This window comes from Calonectris borealis, chromosome 17, assembly GCF_964195595.1.
Source record: "Calonectris borealis chromosome 17, bCalBor7.hap1.2, whole genome shotgun sequence".
Taxonomy (NCBI): domain Eukaryota; kingdom Metazoa; phylum Chordata; class Aves; order Procellariiformes; family Procellariidae; genus Calonectris; species Calonectris borealis.
The window spans coordinates 4381226-4401151 of NC_134328.1; the positions used below are offsets into that span (position 1 = coordinate 4381226).

The following is a 19926-nucleotide window of genomic DNA, read 5'->3' on the forward strand; positions in this document are numbered from 1 at the left end:
TGCCACAAAAAATATTCAAGTGTGATTCAGTCTTTCTAGGCAGCTGTAGGCAAGCCTGTGTTTCCTACTTATTCTTTACTTTCTTTTGCCTGCACCAACCTGTGGGGTGGTGGAGAAACAAAAAACCAAACAGAGCAAAAATGAGAGTGGAAATACCAGATAGGTGAAAGCTTGTTTTGCCTCCCTGTCTTTAAAACAGACAGTAGCCATGGAGAGATGACCCAGCCAACCCTGACTATCCAGACCCACCCGTACCGGAGCTGCGAGCCGGTGGAAATGTCCTACCCTCGGGGACAGTTCCAGCCAGCCATCCGAGTGGCCGACCTGCTGCAGCACATCACCCAGATGAAGCGAGGACAGGGCTATGGATTTAAAGAGGAGTATGAGGTGAGAGGAACCTTCGCTCACGTGAATAAGTGAAGAAGTTGCACTCACGAAGATAGGTGCTTGGGGAGGGGAGGATAATGGTTTTTAAGAGCTTCTTTTCCATAATTCACTTACCCTCTTAATCCTTTCCTTTCTCCATCTTATTTCTGTTTATGAGGGTAGGATTTTACAGCGCTAGCAATCTTTGGTGGCCCTCTAGTCCAAAGAAAAGGTGTTTACTACAGCAGTAAGATAATGACATTGTGCTCATCCGTTAGCAAGTGCCCTCTGTCCCGTAAAGAGCGGACAGTAAATATTTAACAGGTGCTGAACTCAGTGAAGGACTTGGAGTCCCGTAGTCCCTTACTTATCAATGTGCTTTCGTTGACAATAGTGCAAGCCAGGCTTTAAGAAAAGGAAGGGTTTTTGCTTGAGCTTTTTGGGAGCTCCAAATACTCTGTAACAATTGATCAAATTAAATCACAGTGTAATGACCTGAATGCAGAATTGTAAAGGCAAAGGCAGGAACCTTGTGTATGCTCAAACCTCTGGCTGAGAATATGTTCGACCGATGTACTCTTCCAATTCCATGTGAAGGGAGAAGCAAAGAGTAAGCTGCAAAAATGAAAGCTGCCCTCCTCCTCCCAACCTCTTCCCCCCAGGCTGGAATGACCAGGAACGTGATCCAAATGACAAGAAGAAACATGACATTGGGGAGGAGTTGGAAGAGGAATATACATTTAGAGCAGAGAGAACAGAAGAGGGAAATTGCATCAAACATATGTGAGACACTGCTCTAGCAAGCGATAATTATAATGAATGTAGTAAGCTTGTGGGAAGGCAATAAGCAATTAATATGCATAGTGGCATTAAAACTACTTAAAAATAACATAACAGCTGTGAAAAATAAGTTACTTAATGAAAACAGCTCACTTTTCCACCCTGCAAGTAAGAGTCCATGCGGTTTGTATCATTGATGCTGGGTTTTGCTGTAATTGAGAGGCAATCTTTTCCTGGTTGTCACCAGGGAGTATTTTTTTTAATCAGATGGCATCAAAGACTATCATAACAAATGTTTCTGGTAACTGTATGTTAACCAGGTCTAGTCACTCATGCCCCACAATCCAAGCACGCTAATTAAACTATCAATATAAAGAGCTCTGTTTAATATTGAAAAAGGGTAATAATTCTCCTAGGAGGTTTACTTAGCCCCCCCCCTTGGCCTCCATTTCCATGAATAGTACCCAAAACTACATTCAGCTCAATTACAGATGCCCTAAGATCTGGTTCTTGATGTTCAAGAAGAAAACAGGTGCTGGCATATATGTAATTTTCTGGCACTGGCGTTGGTAATTATCAAAATAACACATTAGCATGAAAAATGTCAATGCAACTTTCAGCTCCACAAGTTCTGCCTTTCCCAGAAAGTGCTATCTACATACGTATATAATGACGATGACATTATATAGATTTGCATAATTCCTTTCTTTACAAGAAATAGCCTGGAGAATTCCACAGGCTCTCAAATCACATGCGCTCTTCTACCCTTCAGTCAGAGGTAATGGCCTGAAGTAGCAGTCATTTTCAGTGGTGGAATTTGGTTTTCAGAGCAGGGGACACAGGCAGCACTTCACCTCCAAATAGCTTTCAGCCACCACCAGCAGTACCACCGATGCGGGGAGGATGTCAAGGAGTGTTACAACTCCTGAAGGTAGGAGGTTTAAGTTGGCTGAGAGCGGTGTCTCAGACTGGAATCTGGAGGAACACAAAGCTGCAAAACTGGCTTTGCAAAACGTTTTGCAGAATGGTTGATAACATCTTAAAAAAGAATTTGATGTCTCTTTTAAAATGTGTTTTCATACAGCAATAGCAGTGTCACCTCCAAATATGTTTTTTCTTCTAATGAGCTGATTTTCTACTTACCTTGCAAATTGATAGCGTAAATTACAGACTATTTAGTGGCATGTTACCAAATAATTTTACTCTCATGAAAAATCACTTTGAATGGAGTATATCAGTCACACATGGCAATCTCTTATCTCCACTGAGTAACCTGGAAATTGCATTCGATATTTGTTTAAACTATACCTTCACCTACAGACCATTAGAGCACAGGAGTATGTTTTACCGAGGGCATCCAGAAAAACATTTCTGGCGCTTACATCTTGTGCGTAACTCCACACTGAGATGAAAACCAGGATGTGACTGTGTAAGGGGTGTCACTGCTGGTGTGAAATGGGTGATAACTGTGGGCGTGAACGTGGGAATCTGTCAGCACTTGCCATGTGTGTTATTTTGGGTCTGCCTGCTGCACCTGAGACCAAAGTGTGACTTGGGCCTTTTTGGCTGCTGCTTCTGCTTAGCAATAAAACGTGTAGACCTCAAGAGAAAAATACATCACTGGCACTGGATGTAGATAGCACTATTTGGGATTAGGCATAGCCATAAACATTTAAACAGGACACGTTTAAATGTCACCTGTTCCCTTTTCAGAACATATCAGCCCTGATTTGTTGTGAGCTGCGGGACGAGTCCCACAGACTTACTGCGAGCACCAATTACTGGCTGAGGAGATAATAAGCTTAAGTATCCAAACTCATTTTCCGTTATGATTTAGGATGTCACTGAAGTACATTCTCCTGCTGCATTACTGAGACCGTTTAGTTATTTTGGATTTTGTGGCTCCTTTCTCAAGCATCTTAGTATTGAGAGCCTTCAGCTTATTGAAGTCATCTCTGGATTTTAACGCTTTCATTTCTGCCTGGCTACACATCTTCTGTCTGGTCGAAAGAATAGATCCTGTGGTTCTGCAAAGTGTTGGGCAGCAGGGTGTTGCTGTAGGTGCTGTCTTTGGACAATGCTGGCCTAAGGCTTTGCTGCGAACCGGAATAGGGAACTGAACTGGCTGAAATATTTCTTTTCAAGTTATTTTTTTTTTATCCAAAGCGGTTTTTAACCCTGGGTCACAGCAGAGCTGTGGGAGCAGTTTTGCCGCCACTGTTGAGAAGGTAATGGCTGCAGGGAGAGGGCCAGGACTCTGTGGCAGGCTTTGAGATGAGCAGCAAGGCTTTTAATTGATGTTGTTGCCTCTGGCAGCAATACTGCAGCATTGGGGTAGATCAGTGCAAATGAATGATTCACGTTTTCGTGTTTAAATTAAAAACAAATACCAAACTAACTAAATGCATCCATTGGAAATTTAAATCGGCTGGCGATAAGCCTCAATTTAATGTGAACACTTTAGTTATGTTTGGGTTATGTTGCTTAGAAAGCTTGATTGAGACGAAGCTGACTTTTAGAAATCTATCCGTGTAATTTCAGATAAAAATTAGATCAATTTAGTTTAAAAAGCATCATTGTAACATAAGTTCCACTACTGGGAAGATACTTCAGTATAAATTTTACAAAACTTCTCTAAAAGAAGCAAAGTAGGAAAAGCCTGAAAATCAAGTCCAGATTTTTGAACACTGAAAGTTTACAGTTGTTATATCAAAGAAAGAAGGGGGAGGGGTTCCGATGAAATGCAGATCAAATACCGATGAGTGAGTGATCTGTCCTGATTTACCATTTTTGATAATGCAGAGAAAAACAAATATTAACCCTTTCTGCTATTGTAGAGATACTTATTGTACAAATAAAAGCTGAAGGAACAAAACATTAGGTATGCTTCTCTTTTTCTGGATGCAACCAAATTATAATTGATTTTTTTGCCTTTGTATTTCTAATGCAGTTTCAATTCTTGGTGCTGCATTTTTAGTGATCTCACAGAAAAATTGTTTGTGCTGTACCGTCCGTGTACATGCAGTTACTCCGATTTGTTCATCTGGTGTGTATAAAAGTAGGGGTATAAAGTACACCTCTGCAAAGGCAGTTTGTGTTCCTCACCAACCAGAGCTGTGCTCCCTCTCTCCAGAGATGGATAGTTCTGTGAAAAGCAGAGACTTCTTTGGTATTGAATGAGATGAAAAATCCTGGACTCTTAAATCTTTGGAGGCTGTATTAGGCAAATATAAAAACATCGGTTTCAATGGAGAATTTCATGTTCAAATCACATGAAAGGATAGGGTTTGTTGAAAAGGGATTTATTGGGCCTGAATGTATGTTCTTTGGCCAAGATAGCTTCTCTCACGTGGAAGTCATGAGAAGGGATTTTCTTCTCTTTCTCTTTTCAGATAGCTATGATTAGATGTCTAATGACTGTTGCCATTCTCTGGTCGATCTGCTGTAATTTGATATTAGTGGAATAAGGCACCTTCTTCCTCAGTCTTTGAAGATGAAAATGAACTTTCCTCACCTCTTCTCTTTTAGTCAGGGATTTTTTTGTTGTGTGTGGGTTTGTTGGTTGGGTGTTTTTTTGCTCAGGAGATGAGGTGCTATTTGGAAACAGCTGTCTGTAAAGGAAATATATGTGTGATCAAAGCCCTCACCAATTACAGAGTTATTACTCTTTCTCCTGGGCTTTTGAATAGGAACTCGCTGTCCCTGCCTTTTGTCAGCAACGCTCATGGCAGTGCTGCAGTGCCTGACATCTTCTGTCCTGGAACCCCGTTGGGGAAAATTCACAATGATCTGGTCTGCCAGGGGTTTGCTCATATTAAGTTTAATTGTAATGTCAGTGTTGTAGATCCTAATAATTGTGTCTCTCTGCTATTGCTATTGCAGGCACTGTAATAGACCTGGATGGCTTGTGAAGATGAATATAAATTCATTTTCTAGCACAGCTGTGTCAAACTATCCGCTGCTAGCTGAGGCAGATACGATTCTACAATGATTGTGGTATAAAAACCCTGTAATTCCCAGAGGACCATAAATAATACAATTTATAATGTTGCTGTTGGTTTTAGTAATGTAGGATCACGTTAGGGAGTCGATCCTGGAGGAGGCAGATCTAGAGAGGCAATTCAGCGGGAGCTGTTCTCCTCACCTGTGTTTTCGGCACAAGTCAAGGCTAGGCTGGCTGCAGCCGACACCGGCGGTTTGCAGATCGCGGCTTTCCGTCCAGTTGTGATGCCGGCGATAGCCGGGGAGCTGGTGCCGCGGCTGTTCCAGCAGAAAGCGCGGCTGTGCCTGCTGCTTTCATCTGCCTGGGCTGACTCCCCCGACCGTCCTGAGACAGGGAGAGGGATCATCCTGCTTACGGGCAGTCCGGGCCGTCTTCCAAGGAAGGCAAGACCGTCCTCCAGCCAGATCCCCTGACAGCTGCCGTTTTCCTGGCTTTGCCTTGAAAATCCTGCCTGGACGTGTCTCAAGGGGAAAGTGGCTCATTTGAGTGTGTTCAGAAGAGTTGTAGGGCCAAGCTGTAGGGTAGGGCAGCGCTGTGTGCTGCCAGTTTCCTTACCCCATTGTTTCTCAACTAAAAGAGCAGATTTTAGGAAAATGACTGTTTATTTTCATACTTCATGAGCACCTTGCTTCTTTTCCTTACACATGATCTAAAACCCTGAGCTTTTTTATTTTCCCCCAAAGAAAACCAGCTAGTGGTTTGTATTGCAACATCCCTAATTAACGTTATTCTATTAATACAGAAATAGGTGAAACCACTGCATCTGTTTTCAACTTAAATATGAAGGACTGAGCACTATGTTTCAACCATCCGGGTTTTCTTAGAAGTGTATGTATGTGAAATCTCCACAAACCCTGTTCTACAGGAGAAATGAGGTTGACCTGTGACTGTGCAGCCAGAAACAAATTCCACTGATCCTTTTAGATCTGAAGTAGCAGGAGGAAAATGATTCTTCGCTGGCAGAAGCCAAGAGATGCAAATGGTCTGCACCAAACTCTGCTTTTTGCATTAGTGGATGAGCCCTTTCCTCAAGAACAGCTGTTTGCTCGGTTGACTACTGAATTATGCAGCGCCTTTATTTTTGCCCTGCTCAGTCATCTTAATCCACCTGAAGGCATTGGCCAGATTTTTATAAACACACCACTATTGTTTGTTTTGCAGGCACTACCCGAGGGGCAGACAGCATCCTGGGATACAGCCAAGGAAGATGAAAACCGCAATAAGAACAGATATGGAAACATAATCTCCTGTAGGTGTAAATTCACATTAAACTGAGCTTTCTGTAAGATTTTATATGCATCCTGTGGAAAAAGGTGTGTTTGGGAATCTCGCTGAAAGCTGGTTTACAGTGCTGAGCGTTCAGTAGTTCAATCTGTTTGTTACAGGCTATGTTTCTACGATTTATTTTATGTTTTTTTCGTTGTTTTACATAAATTCATTGCATGACTTTATGGTTTTTTACACATTTTCCATCTACCTTGCTTTGTGCTTGTGTTTGTAATTTAAGGGCTAAGTCCTTTTGTCAGATTTTCTCAATTGGTGATGATGCCCATTTTCTGTCCATTTTTACTACCTAACCCTGAGCTTTCAGTGCCATGAAGGGGAGCACAGATGGAGATGCAGATATATCAGATTTTTAGATATGGATCAGGGATCAGATTTTCTCCTTCCTTGTGGTCAGTAACCAGTGGAGCAGGCGCTGCTTATCCCCAGAGAACTGGTTTGATGTGTGGGACAAGCTTAGATTCTGCCTCAGAATCACAATAAGGCAGCTGAAAGCACAGTAAAGCTTCTTAGTTTTACTTCTTTCAGTAACCAATTACTGTTGATGTTATAGGAATTTTGATACGTTGCAGAACTGCAGGGCAGTGAAGGACTCCATAAAACCATTTAGGTCAGCTTTATTCTCCAAGTCAGGACTAGATTCACCTCAGTCATTTTTATCAGTTATTTGTGAAGCCTCTTCCTAACGATCTCCAAAGTTGAGCTTCCCAGCAGCTCTCCAGGCAGCTTAGCCCAGAGTTTCATTATTCCGTATCATGACTGGGGAGAGGAGGTATGAGACATAATTCTTTTTGAGGGCTGCTGAGCAGCATCAAGTTGAACAAGCCAGGCCTGAGACCATCAGAACAAGAAATGAGAATATAAATGAATGTGCCATAGATGTTCATGACTGGATAAATCTATAGAACACTATAAGAGCAAAATTAAGTCATGCTGAGTGATATATTTAGTACAGTATTTTTTCTCAGGTTAAATATGTATTTCCTGTGGAACAAACAGACTTTACTAAAGAATTAAAAAAAACCCTTGGCCACAAAGAAAGATCATCTCACACATAACTACTCCTTTCTTTCTTTTAAGACTTGAAAGAATTGATTCATGTCACAGTTTTGGGGGAATGGCATAGAACAGCTCAGTTCAGGGACCCCATGGTAAAGATGAAGAAATCTGGAAATGAAGATCAGAAGTTTGTGAGCCCTGATCTGATCCCACTTCGGCGGTTGGCTTTCTGCATTGGTTGTGAGCAGGTCACCAGTTCCATCAGTCTTTGTTTCTCCATGTGGAAAATGGAAGTGATAGTACTGGAGTATTACAGTTAGCGTGAAAATGGTCTCCCTTAACTTCAGCTGCCTAAAAGCTCCACCTCGCTCTAAGTTTCCCGTGTTCCTAGTGGCAAAGGGGTATACCTCCAGACAGAGGGTCAATTTACCTGTCTATACGATTAGCTTAGATTAAATTAGTCTAAGACAGAAGAATCGTCCAGCTATAACAACTACACACTGGATTGAAGATGGAAGTGCCATAGTATGATATAAGGAAGGAAACGTGAAAGACTCTTTGTTTCTCTGTATGATTTTGAGGAAGCAGTTGACATAATGTAAAAGTGGAGGTGAAGAGAGACAAGACTCTGTGCAATAGCCAGAGTTGAAGGTGGTCACAAAGAAAACGTTGAACTCCAAGTGAAATGTGAGAAGAAATGAAGGAAGCAAAATCAAGGAAGATAAATGGGGTGTTATCTAAAGGGAGGATGTTCACAAGGATGAATTGTTGTCTAAAGAAGAGTGATGTTAGCCTTTTAGCTGTAAGTATAAATACAGTAGCAATACAGATAGGAGATGATGTGCTTGAATAAGGGAATGCAAAATGTAATCAAAGCTAAGGAAGAAGTATCTGCAGGGTATAAAACATCAGAAAAGAAGCTCAAGTTTGAGGGCTGTTGGGAAAGATTTCAGAATGAGGTTGAGAGGGTGGAAAGGCATAGATAAAGAAAGCAAGGGCAGTGAAAGAGAGGAAGGATGCAGAAGAGTTGAAGGTAAATAACGAAGTTGAGTGGGTTTTCTTCGCTTCAAATATGTATCAGAACAAAGAGTTTGAGGAGGAGACAACAGCTCTTCTAAAAGACAGCAAGGAGAATTTAGTAATGTGCAATAAAGAGTGATAAAATGGAGTTAAATCCTCGCTTCACTTTGAAGAGGCTAGGGAGAAGGAAGGGAGGATGCCTAAGGAAGGAGCATATCATTCATCAGACATTTTGTAAAACCATTGGGAAATTATCCGTGGTGTCACTGGCTAAGCCTTGAGCCAGACCCTACTGATGGGCGACGCTGGGCAACTTCCCTGAGTAAGGGCAACGACAGGACCCAGAATAGAGAATTGATAGCAGAGCTGAGAATAGCAGGAGGGCAGTTCCCTCTGGGCAGATCATGAAAACGAATTGTGCTCAGTGGGTACAAACTGTGCGAAAGCCTGAGCAGAGAGGGGAGGTGGAAAACGATTACACCCTTAGCTGCTTTGTTGTACTAGAATTGTAATTGCTGGTAAAACCCAGAGTATGCACTGATTGCTCCTGCCAGTTTATTTGGTAAAAGGCTGCAGATGGCAATTAACATTATTTATTTAACCACGGTTGCCATTTCATCACTCCTGGAACAAGATATCCCATGCCTTTTAGGGAGTGAATTGAAAAGTTAGGTTTTGACCTAACTTCTGTAACTGCCTCAGAGACTTTTGTTAAAATGTGGGTTTGTGAGCTCTTACGATAAGTAGCATTGCTCAGTGAATCACAGCAGATTAGATCTTGTCTTTATGGCCTTCTGGATAATAGTACACTTACAGGACTGTTTTACTCGGCTCACTGCTTTCCCAGGGCTGTATTAACATCGTGCCTCTCTATGAAAACCTAGATCTTACTGCCAGCCCCAACATCTGCTGTTCTTACATTTGCAAACCAAAACTGCAGATGAGGCTAATCTGTTCATGGAGAGGAGATGTGAGAGAGCTCTAAGCTCTCCCATGCCTTAAACCGCGACTTTTCGGGGTTCCCTTCAATCTGCAACACTGGTGTAGTTTTTGGAGAAAGGAAAAGCTGAGGAGTGGATTTGGGGTCTGTATGACCAGAGAAACCCACTGTTGATGGTGGAAAGATGCACTGCAATTGCACAGATTTGCCGTGCTGGAGGAAGCTGCCCTACTCGAACTTTTTATTATATCAGCACAGTCCATGAGTTTTGCTCCTGTGCTTTGGATATAAAAGCTGTAAACACAAAGATAGTTGTGGAGATGCAAGATTTTTCTTTAGGGGGCAAGGGTAGGTAGTGTACCCATTTATGTGCTGGAGCAAAATGGTTTAAATTTGCTTTAGGGCCTCGATATTGAGGCCTTGAAAGCGCATCAGCAAGTGGTTGTTAGGGGAGGGATGTTGAGCTTTTGTGGGTTGAGCTGAACCCATTACATAGAAGAGCAAACATCCAGAAGCTATATGGGACCTTTGGTTCTATTCTGTTTCTCGCCATCTTGTCCAGATTTAGAGCCATTACATTATAGGAGAGTAAAAACTCTCAGATGAGAGCTGAGGACATAAAGACAGGATTGTGTTTTGCTTTGCCTTACAGGAGAGCACTTTCTTTCCCTTTCTTTTCTCCCTTTACTGAGCATAATATTACAGGAGGAGATCAGCACTCGCGTACTGGTGCTGCTTTAGGCACATCCTCCCATCTGCAGTGGAGCATCTTCCCACTTAGGCACCATGGTTTGAAAGTCTTGTGATGGTCCAGTAAAAACTATTGAATTGATGACAAAAGACAGTAAAGAAATTTGCTTCATTTTCTTCATGCTCTGACTACCATATGCTTTGGGCTGGAAGACTGTGAATTAATCAGAGAATTTTGTGGTGGAAGAGATGAACAACAGAGAGATTAACGGAGCTCTCAGCTGAAACGCAGGTAGAGTGCACTTCTTGGCCACACACAGGGATAATGCATAAAATAAAAAAAAAATCCCACATGTCAGTATTGGACTTAGAATAGAAGTCTTTTGTCTTCCAAGCATTTTTATTCCTTGCTTTTTTCTGTAGTGCCTAAACTCTTGCTTGTCTGTGCAGTGTCCATGGTACGTGATCCTGAGAGGGTGGGATATACCACACCTCGCCGTTACCCAGTTCTCAAGGCACAGTGCAGGACCAGTGGGGAAAGAAAGGGGAGGACAGCGTGCCTTGGGAGGGCAAATCATCCTTTCGCACCAGAACTGGGTTGAATAATTTCAAGAGATGTCTGTATTTCTCCAGACTGTGTGGGGAACCTTGACAGCCAGTTTAGACTAGCTGCGTAATATTTAGATGGCGAAAGTTGTGTGAGATTAATCCAGTGCTGGTGTCAAAATGAGATGTGGAAAAATGATATTTCAAATGATCACTAATGGGAAATTTGACAGAAGTTTGAAACGGTAACATATTTGTGCTAAAATGGGAGCACAATGCTTTTCACTGAAATACTTGTCATTTTTAAAATTTGTTTTAAGACCAATTTTCAGTCAAAGTACTCTTCATACAAATTTAGAGTTCTGCTAACTTGCATACAGACTATAGTAAACAGGAAGAAACAAAATAATCTCTACAATTGTTAATTTCCATTTTTTGCCGTCCTGAATGTTACATTCTTCTGTTTCTCCCTCCATCTTTAAAGTTTCTTATAATCCATTTGTAACACATGGTGATACGATGTCTGATAAATTTACAGAAGGACTGAGCGACACTTTCATTTCAGTGTGGCAGATACGTAGTCTCCTTGGCTAGTGTAGTCCAGTGGACAGGGTGCAGAATCAGAAATAAATTCTGACCATTGGGAGAAGATACAGTGAAGACATTTGCTGTTCTTTAAAAAGTCCTTTAAAGTCTATAGATGAAAAAATCTAAGTACAAGATAATTACTGTTAGTAGCATAATAAGTTGCATTGGGTTTTGCCCCTCTCCATTAAAAAAAAAAGCCAAATGAATTCCAAAGGTTTTTTTGGGGGAAAAGGTATCTACAAAGTAAGTTATTTCATGAACTTTTATTCAGACTGTGCTCTTAAGCTTATGAACAAGATTAAAGGCACCATTAAGACATCATTAATATTTTGTGTGCTTACCATATACAGTTTTTTTTTCTGCTGCACTGTTCACACTCATAAGAGAAATAAATCTCCTACAGGAATTAATCTCATTTTTGTAAAATATGCAATGAAATATTGTGAATTCTGTCCTCCTGAAGCAAAGTTCAACTAAAAATATTTTTCATTTGGTCCCAAAATATAATTGGACCTAAATCTGAATGTCTCCTTTTTTAAAAATGTCATTCATTTCCAATGGTCATTTCTTCCGTTACTGTTCTTCACAGATAGAATAACCATATTTGGCTTAAAGGGAAAAAAACACCACCACTTTTTACAGCCACAGGGCATCTTTTCTTTATCCAGAATAGTCTTAAATGCATAGACCTCTTCTGCGTCTCCTTCCCAGGTCTTTCACAGCTAGCTCCCTCAGGAGGTATTCATCCTGTCTGTTTTAAGTTTTTAACTAAAGAGTGACTCAAAGAGCTGAAACTTAATTTGGGGGTTTAGTTCTATTAAATGAAGAGAGGCAGGTTCTTCCTTGAGGGCTATTCAGAGCACTTCGGCTACACACCGTGCATAGACAGTGTCTTTGTCTCACTTAAAAAATCAACCTGAGATTCTTTTCACCTGCCATTAGGGTCGTTTTTGGTCTCATCACTTTTTAGATCTATTGTTGCAATAAGTTAAGACTTTCATAACATTATTATATTGTGGCATCACAAGAGGAGTCAGTAAATGTTCCCCTCCCAACCATTAGCTCTAGGGTTTTTTTTTTCCTTTGCTTTTGTTCTGTGTGATTCTTAACTAGCCTTAGTTTCCTGCCTTGAATTGCACGTGTGAAATTGTCTGCGGGAGATTTTGTGTATTTCATCTACGTGTCCGGTTTAATCAGCTCTTTGTCCGTCTTTGTGAATTGCTCTAAGTATAAATTCTTTTGTTGTCTGTCTAACCACATGATTAACTGCAACTCCTAGTGCAGTTGCCTTGAGTGCAGGTGACTGTCTAGAGTCGGGAACAACATCAGCACTCGGAGAAATATACCTGCTTCCACTGCCTCTACAAAGGTTATATTTATTAGTACAAATATAACAGAGCTTTTGATGGATTCACCTGCGTAACCTTTTTTGAATGCAAATAGGGGACTTGATAAATACAGCAGTGTGGTTGTATTTTTTGGGTATGAAAATCTCACCCAAGGAATGAAACAGAGTATGAGAATCATTGCTTTACATAACCGAATGAATATTTAATACATATCCATACCTTGGGTTTCAGAACTGCATGCACATCTGTCTTCACAATTATTGTCTGATTCTACATTTAATTAAGTGATGACTAAAACCCTTTTTGACTGAGTTACTGCAGAATCACACCTCGTATTTTTATATTTCATTGCTATGATTCTTTTTAATTGAATGTCAGTCATGCTTAGGCCCATATTTTGCAAAGCGCTTCTAAACATTAATGCTTTACTGACTGAGGGCTAGGGTCTAAAGAGCTGGTGGAGAGGAAATAAACTTAATGGACTCTGTGTTATACTTCTTTAAAAAGTCCTTTAAAAATGAGCCTAGCATGCCCAGCAGTGACCTCTGCAGCACAGCAGCCTTTGCCAAGCGACTGGCCCTTAGACAGCAGTTCTGCAATTAATTGCATACCCGTGCTGGGATTGCCAGAGCAAATCAGCTCAACAGCCCAGCTCGCGGAGTATCTCCTTTGACAGAGCCCAGCACCAGCTGTTCCAGAGAAAGATCAAAATATTCCCTTGGTGGAAAGTCATGACATAATCTGCCCGCTGGGGTAGTTCCTTTTTGCGTCTGAACTGTAGAGCATGCTGGGAGATGAAAAGATTGATATCTGTTATTTTATTGCCTTATTGAAAGTAACTTTGAGCGTCCTCAAAAACACGAACATTTCTAATTTTTTTTTTTTAACACTGCCTTGATGCCGTTTTGTGGCCGTGAGTTCTGTGGGTTGCATAAAGGAACATTGCTCTGATTTCCTTTGGTATTTCCTTTCAAGTTTCTGGGTTGCCCCATTTCTTATTTGCAGGATTTCATTTGCCATTTTACCCTCCTTAATCTTTTATATCTCTGTCGTGACCTATTCATTTTTATCCTCATCTTGACAGTTTTAGCTCTTGCCACAGTTTCCATAGATCAGATGAAGCCAGGGAGGCTGTTACTTCCAAGCGTGAAGATGGCTTTTGTGGGTGGAGATACATCCTGCAAAGATCTGGCCCAAGACCCCCAAACCAAGCAATGTTTGTGGTTTGTCTAAAAGCTCTATAAGGATTATGGTGACAGCAGTGAATTTAATGAACACTAACCTAAGGATCTAAACATTACATCTTAAACACAAAAGAAAGGGCTTGTAGGAACAGGAATACCTGTGATATTCTTTTATTTTTTATTATTGTAAGTATCCAATTACCCACTTGCAAGAATCGGCAGATAAAATAAAACACTTAGAAACTCCTCTTTATCGTTACTGTCACTTTTTTTTCCTTTCCTTCTTTCAGATGATCATTCAAGAGTGAGATTGCAACTGCTGGATGGGGACCCTCACTCTGACTACATAAACGCCAATTACATAGACGTAAGGCTCCTGGACGTTCCCGCTATGGCAGACCCTCCTGCTGACAAGTCTGCTTATGAATTTGGTGCATCTGACATAGGGACAGACTGTTGATCTGATCTGAATGACAGCTGAACATTATACAAACATCGTGTCGTGACAGGGAGAACGTTCTCGGTCTCCAGTTTATTCTGTCTGACCAATCTGGACAGATGGAGATTTCCTGTGTTTGACAGATCCACCAACATAAGTGGAATGTGGGCTAAACAGCGTAAGCAGAAATCAATATTGGCCCCTCGCAATTGCGTTAGTAGATACCTGAGACTTAGCAACTTCTTACAAAGTTGCAGTGCAGAAGGCGAGTAAATAGACTGACATATGTTTTTTTAGTGTTATAAAATAACATTCAAAAAGCAGCCTCCCTCGCACACACAGAATCATCAAATGAACGTGCGTTTCTTGTATGCATCTCCTAAATCACAGGAACATGACAATGTTCAGAAGAATTTCTTTAAGGGATGAAAAATACACCTAATAAAGTTACATAAGACTGATAAGCAGCATTTTCATACAGAAGCAAATGCTTCTGTATCTTTCTTCTTTTTCAAACAAGAAGGTGCAGCATTTTGCCTATTAGTTTTCAGAGTTGCCCACAGGTTAGTCAGAGGACTTGGGTTTCTTCGAGGAAATAATGAAAACTGCCCCATTCCTGTTTTCTCTTTGGCATAATGAGATCTTATTATTCAGCCTGAGCAAGATACCATCACTTAAAATCTCATAGGGCAACCTAATTGCCTATCTTCATTCATTCGATAACCAGCGTTAGTACACTGTTAAGAGTGCAGCAGTTGCTGGTACCTGGAAAGTATAAAATACCTGGTGTGCTTTGTCTGAACTGTGATCTCGCAGACTGTCAGTATTTTCTTTTTTTTCAGGGGTACCACCGGCCTCGCCATTACATTGCAACTCAAGGCAAGTTCATTCTTGTATGTCTAAATATTTGTAAAACCACTGCTGTTTTAAACTCTTGTAAGAGCTTTTTATAGGGTGACATCTGTTTTGGGGGACATCTGTTTTGGGGGACATCTGAAAACTTGGTATAGGGGCACAAAAGGGAAGGATATAGAATGTTCCAAGATCTTTAAGGCACTCAAACACAAAACCTCAGCTACAGGAATAAAAAATGCTGCAGACTTAGAAGTGGCGGTACAATCTATAATGTGTCCTTTGTGCATGAAGTATGAGATTAGAACCAAAAGGGACTTTATGGATCTTGGGTTTACCTTCTGGAGTGAAATTGCTTGAGGAGGGCAGTATGAATAAGCCTGTGACTGATGAACTTTTGGTTACTGGGAACTAGTAGGAAATGCATTTGAACACCACCTTCTGTAAGTTGGTTGATGACTTTCCTATGCCTTTAGGGGAAAAAACGAAAGAAAAAAGGAAAAAACCAACACAATTCAATGCTGAGGGCTATCCATGTTAGATGACAAACCTCCCTACTCCTGTTCTTTACAACAGGGTGCTGTTTTCCTGCATCGCTGGCCAAACTCTTATGCCATGACCACTTCCTCTACCATTATTTGTCCTCATTTTTGTGCATTCCTTACCTGCAAATGTGATGTTCATAGAAATGACTCTATTCTTAAATTCTGCTTTATTACTTCATTGCTGGCTTGTCCCTATTGAAAGAGTAAAAAACCATATTAGAATAAAACTGTCATTTGAGGATGTATGGGTATAGGGAATGCAGCAAGGCAGAGAACATGGAGTATGGGCAGAGTGGGTGAAAAGAGTCTGTGGGAGGATTTCGCCTACAGCGTAGAAGAGAGTAAGGAAACAAGGTCAGAGAAAGGCTCTAGTCTAATAAACCTCTTGTGAGTACTGGCTGTTGGAACCTTAAATTTTTCTCTCTGGGGGAGCTTCAGAAATGGGCTAATTTCTGCATGGTTCCTTCCTCCTTCATAATTAATAAATATTAAAGTGTGAAATGTAGGAATTTTAGTGCTGCATCAGGTACAAATTTCAATACAGCCTTAATAACAGAGTAACTATAGGGTGCATCCATGTCCCATCACTTATACATGATTACCTACTGGAGCCATCTCCACTATTTACAATACAGCCATCACCTCTGTTTCCAGCATGCTAGAACCTTAAATACCCCCTGCGAGAAAGTGTCTGATCCCTTAAAGAGCTCCAGGCTGTTCGTGTCTGTAACCCTGAATCGCAGAGGGATGCTCTGAAAGGGAGAGTGGGATCCTGTGGGAACAGGGCAATGGCTGGGGAGCAGCTGAAAGAGTTTTTGGCGTTCGATACCCTCTCTTAAAGTGTCTTTTTGTCTTTTCTCCTGCCCCAGGGCCGATGCAAGAGACAGTGAAGGATTTCTGGAGAATGATTTGGCAAGAAAACTCTGCAAGTGTTGTCATGGTCACCAACTTGGTGGAAGTGGGCAGGGTAAGGGTACGACTTTCCCAACATATAAAGCCAAACCAGCGCTGGGTATAACACGGTGCTGCTGTTCAGGCAAGCTCAGCAAGTGAAATGCCTTTTGCTTACTGTAGTAAGGGAATGAATTAAGCCATTCTGGGGTTTTCTCTAAAATGCTAGATTTTGTAATACTTAGCTGCTTCCCTTCTAGACTAATAAGGATCATGTTCCTGGTGTACGTCTCGGCTTTAGCAGAGTTATACAAATTTATGCTAGCTGAGAAGCTGTCTCCTTTTTCAGTACAGAAGAAAAAATGTACTTCTGTAATAATTATTCTTTATCTGTATAATTTGAATACTTATCTACCCACAAAAATCCAGAGGGGTGAGAACCTGTGACTGCTGTTCAAACTATCAAAAGAGCTCTTTAAATGGCAGTTCAAAGCCTAGAGTTTCCAGTCACTTCAGAAGATCACTACTCCGTGGTGGTATGAGATTGTGCACAGCTGGATCCTGGGGCCACCCAGCAGCGTTGGCCTCCTCGACACCCATCGCTTCACTCTCTTGGACTCAGATGAACCAGAAGTCCCTGTGTCAGCATAAGGCAATTGCCAAAGCCCACGACGGGAGCAAATGTGAATAACTCAAAAGGCGTAGGCTAGACTTCAGGGAATAAGAAAAAGGCATGTCTGGGGTGGCTTTCCCCAGCACATTCTTCCGCACTCCTGGTGGTCTTTGGTTTAGAGACATTCTCAGCCAGAAACTGGAGCTCTTAAAAATTTTGTCCTGATGTTTGTCACCTTCCATTGCTTTGGTACTAAGAAAAATGTAAATGATAGTTTACTCACAGCCATTAGTAATTCAGCTGCTTTGTATTTGATTTCCTTTAGATCTCATGGTTGAATGCCAGCTGGTTCTGTTAATTTATTGTTATTTATTCTATTTTACCTTCTAGTGACACTTCAGTTTGAAATAAATGCCTCTGTGTAACAAAAAAAAACACCAACAAACCTACATTAATCATATTTAATATTTATAAAACCCCTTCTGATTATGCCTGGAACTGGAACATGAAACCTGCTTCACAGTAGCTAATTGTTTCAGCTTTTAGGTGCTGTTCCACTCTTTCATGCTGGTGCATTTAATAACTTGATAGTCTTTGTTAGCCTAAATATCCCTTCCAGAGCTAGTTTTGCACATGGCTTCTAGAAGTGGCTGAGCTTGGGATATGTTTACGTGATCAGGAGATTTCTTTCTTGAGCCTTAGCTGAGGCCTGTCACAGCTGGTAAAATGTCAAATTTGTGTCCACATCTGATAAGGAAAGCTTACAGTCAAACAAATTTAATGTATCAACGAGTATCTCACAATCCCTATGAGCTGAAATTCTTTGGCTAAACAGAGAAAGTTCAGAATTACAGTAGCAATAGCAAAAGCATAGATTTTTCTCAAAGGGGATGGTGGTAGTGACTGCCAGGTATTCTGTAAACCTGATATATTGTCAGGGCATATAGAGAAATTTAAGGGAGACTATCTTAAAGAAGAAGAGCTAAATGCATCCTTTTCATTTGTATTCACAACAGAAGAAACTGAAAAAAATCCTCCCTGTAGTTTCTATATACAGTAAAGGAATTTTGATCTAATTTATACAGTTAATTTTGACAAGGTCTGTACATCAGAAGAAAGCCTAATTTGCGTCGGCTTCAACTTGAAAGTGGAGTAAAATGTACGTCAGCTCTCAACTTGAGCTAGTTCCTCTCAATATTTTCTTTTTTCCCCCCAGGTAAAGTGTGTTCGATACTGGCCAGATGACACAGAGGTCTATGGAGATATTAAAGTCACATTAATTGAGACAGAACCATTGGCAGAGTATGTCATACGCACATTTACTGTACAAAAGGTAAGGAAATCTTCAATTAGCTAGAATTTTGATACAACACTTAATTTGTGCTCAGAAATGTGAACTCTGGGAAATATATCCAGAATGCTCTTGGAGATGGGAGCTGTTACTATTTGGACAGGTTTCACTTCAGAAACCTGAATTTTTGACAGAGATTTCCATTTTGGACAAATGATTTTAAATGAACATCTTGATGTAGCCACAAAAGTAGAATCCACAGTGCATGAAGTTTAAATCCATCCAAAAGCCAGCAGATAGTTGATGGTATGCCAGGAATAATAACTGTCGTGTTTCACAGTGGCAAATTACAGATGAAAAAAGGTATCAGTTAAAATGGATGCCAGGTAGCGTCCCCTTTCAACAGAAATAAAAATATAATAAAGGCAAGAGTATAAAAATTATCCCCAAATCGGCAGGATTTGGAAGATCCTTGTTATGTGTAATTAGAAATTGGAAGTCTAAGTGTCAGAGTCTTCCAGGTCTGTCCAAATTACTCTCCAAACACTCAGTAAGTGGTTTTAAAGCTTTTCAAAAATTCCTGCTAAATGAACTTCAGCCACACTGGGAATATTGTTCCAGCTTTCTAATGCATCAGCTCCATATTTCACTAAATTACTGAAAAACTTGGTAAGAAGTGCTAATGCCAAAATCTGACAGGTGAGAGGACCTGCTGCTGGATTCCACCTACGTCCCCTGTACGATAAAATGTCCCAGCTGACTGACACGTCTGTGTTACCCTTTGCGGGGCACATACAAGTGGCGTCAATTTTCATGTATCAGTAGCTTGGTCTCACCAGAAAGGCTGAGTGATGGGTCTGGGTACCAGTTTCTGCCCTTTTCACCACCAGCTGTAATCTCAGAGATTTTTTGGCAGGAGGTGGCAGAAAATCTACCCTTGCCTGGGGCCTGCCCGCTCTCTAGGCGTTCATCCCCCGGGCTGTTACTTCAATCCCGATCTGGACGAGGGCATCGAGTGCTCCCTCAGTCAGTTTGCAGAGGACACCAAGCTGGGCGGGAGTGTTGATCTGCTGGAGGGTGGGAAGGCTCTGCAGAGGGACCTGGACAGGCTGGATCGATGGGCTGAGGCCAATGTATGAGGTTCAACAAGGCCAAGTGCCGGGTCCTGCACTTCGGCCACAACAAGCCCACACAACGCTACAGGCTTGGGGAAGAGTGGCTGGAAAGCTGCCCGGAGGAAAAGGAGCTGGGGGTGCTGGTTGACAGCGGCTGAACATGAGCCGGCAGTGTGCCCAGGTGGCCAAGAAGGCCAACGGCATCCTGGCCTGTATCAGAACTAGTGTGGCCAGCAGGAGCAGGGAGGTGATCGTGCCCCTGTACTGGGCACTGGTGAGGCCGCACCTCGAATCCTGTGTTCAGTTCTGGGCCCCTCACCACAAGAAGGACATGGAGGTGCTGGAGCGTGTCCAGAGGAGGGCAACGAAGCTGGTGAAGGGCCTGGAGCACAAGTCTGATGGGGAGCGGCTGAGGGAACTGGGGGTGTTCA

At 41.5% G+C, this 19926-nt stretch overlaps 1 protein-coding gene across 3 annotated transcripts in view; it reads left to right on the forward strand.

Annotated features, from left to right (window-relative positions):
• PTPRT (protein tyrosine phosphatase receptor type T) overlaps positions 1 to 19926 on the forward strand; it is a 458488-nt gene that overhangs the window by 419674 nt on the left and 18888 nt on the right. For all 3 annotated transcript variants that reach the window (XM_075166323.1, XM_075166325.1, XM_075166326.1), the window contains 6 exons: positions 200 to 387; positions 6311 to 6398; positions 14040 to 14116; positions 15031 to 15067; positions 16455 to 16552; positions 18306 to 18422. In XM_075166323.1, the coding sequence (XP_075022424.1) occupies positions 200 to 387; positions 6311 to 6398; positions 14040 to 14116; positions 15031 to 15067; positions 16455 to 16552; positions 18306 to 18422 (605 nt within the window). The remainder of the gene's footprint in view (positions 1 to 199; positions 388 to 6310; positions 6399 to 14039; positions 14117 to 15030; positions 15068 to 16454; positions 16553 to 18305; positions 18423 to 19926) is intronic.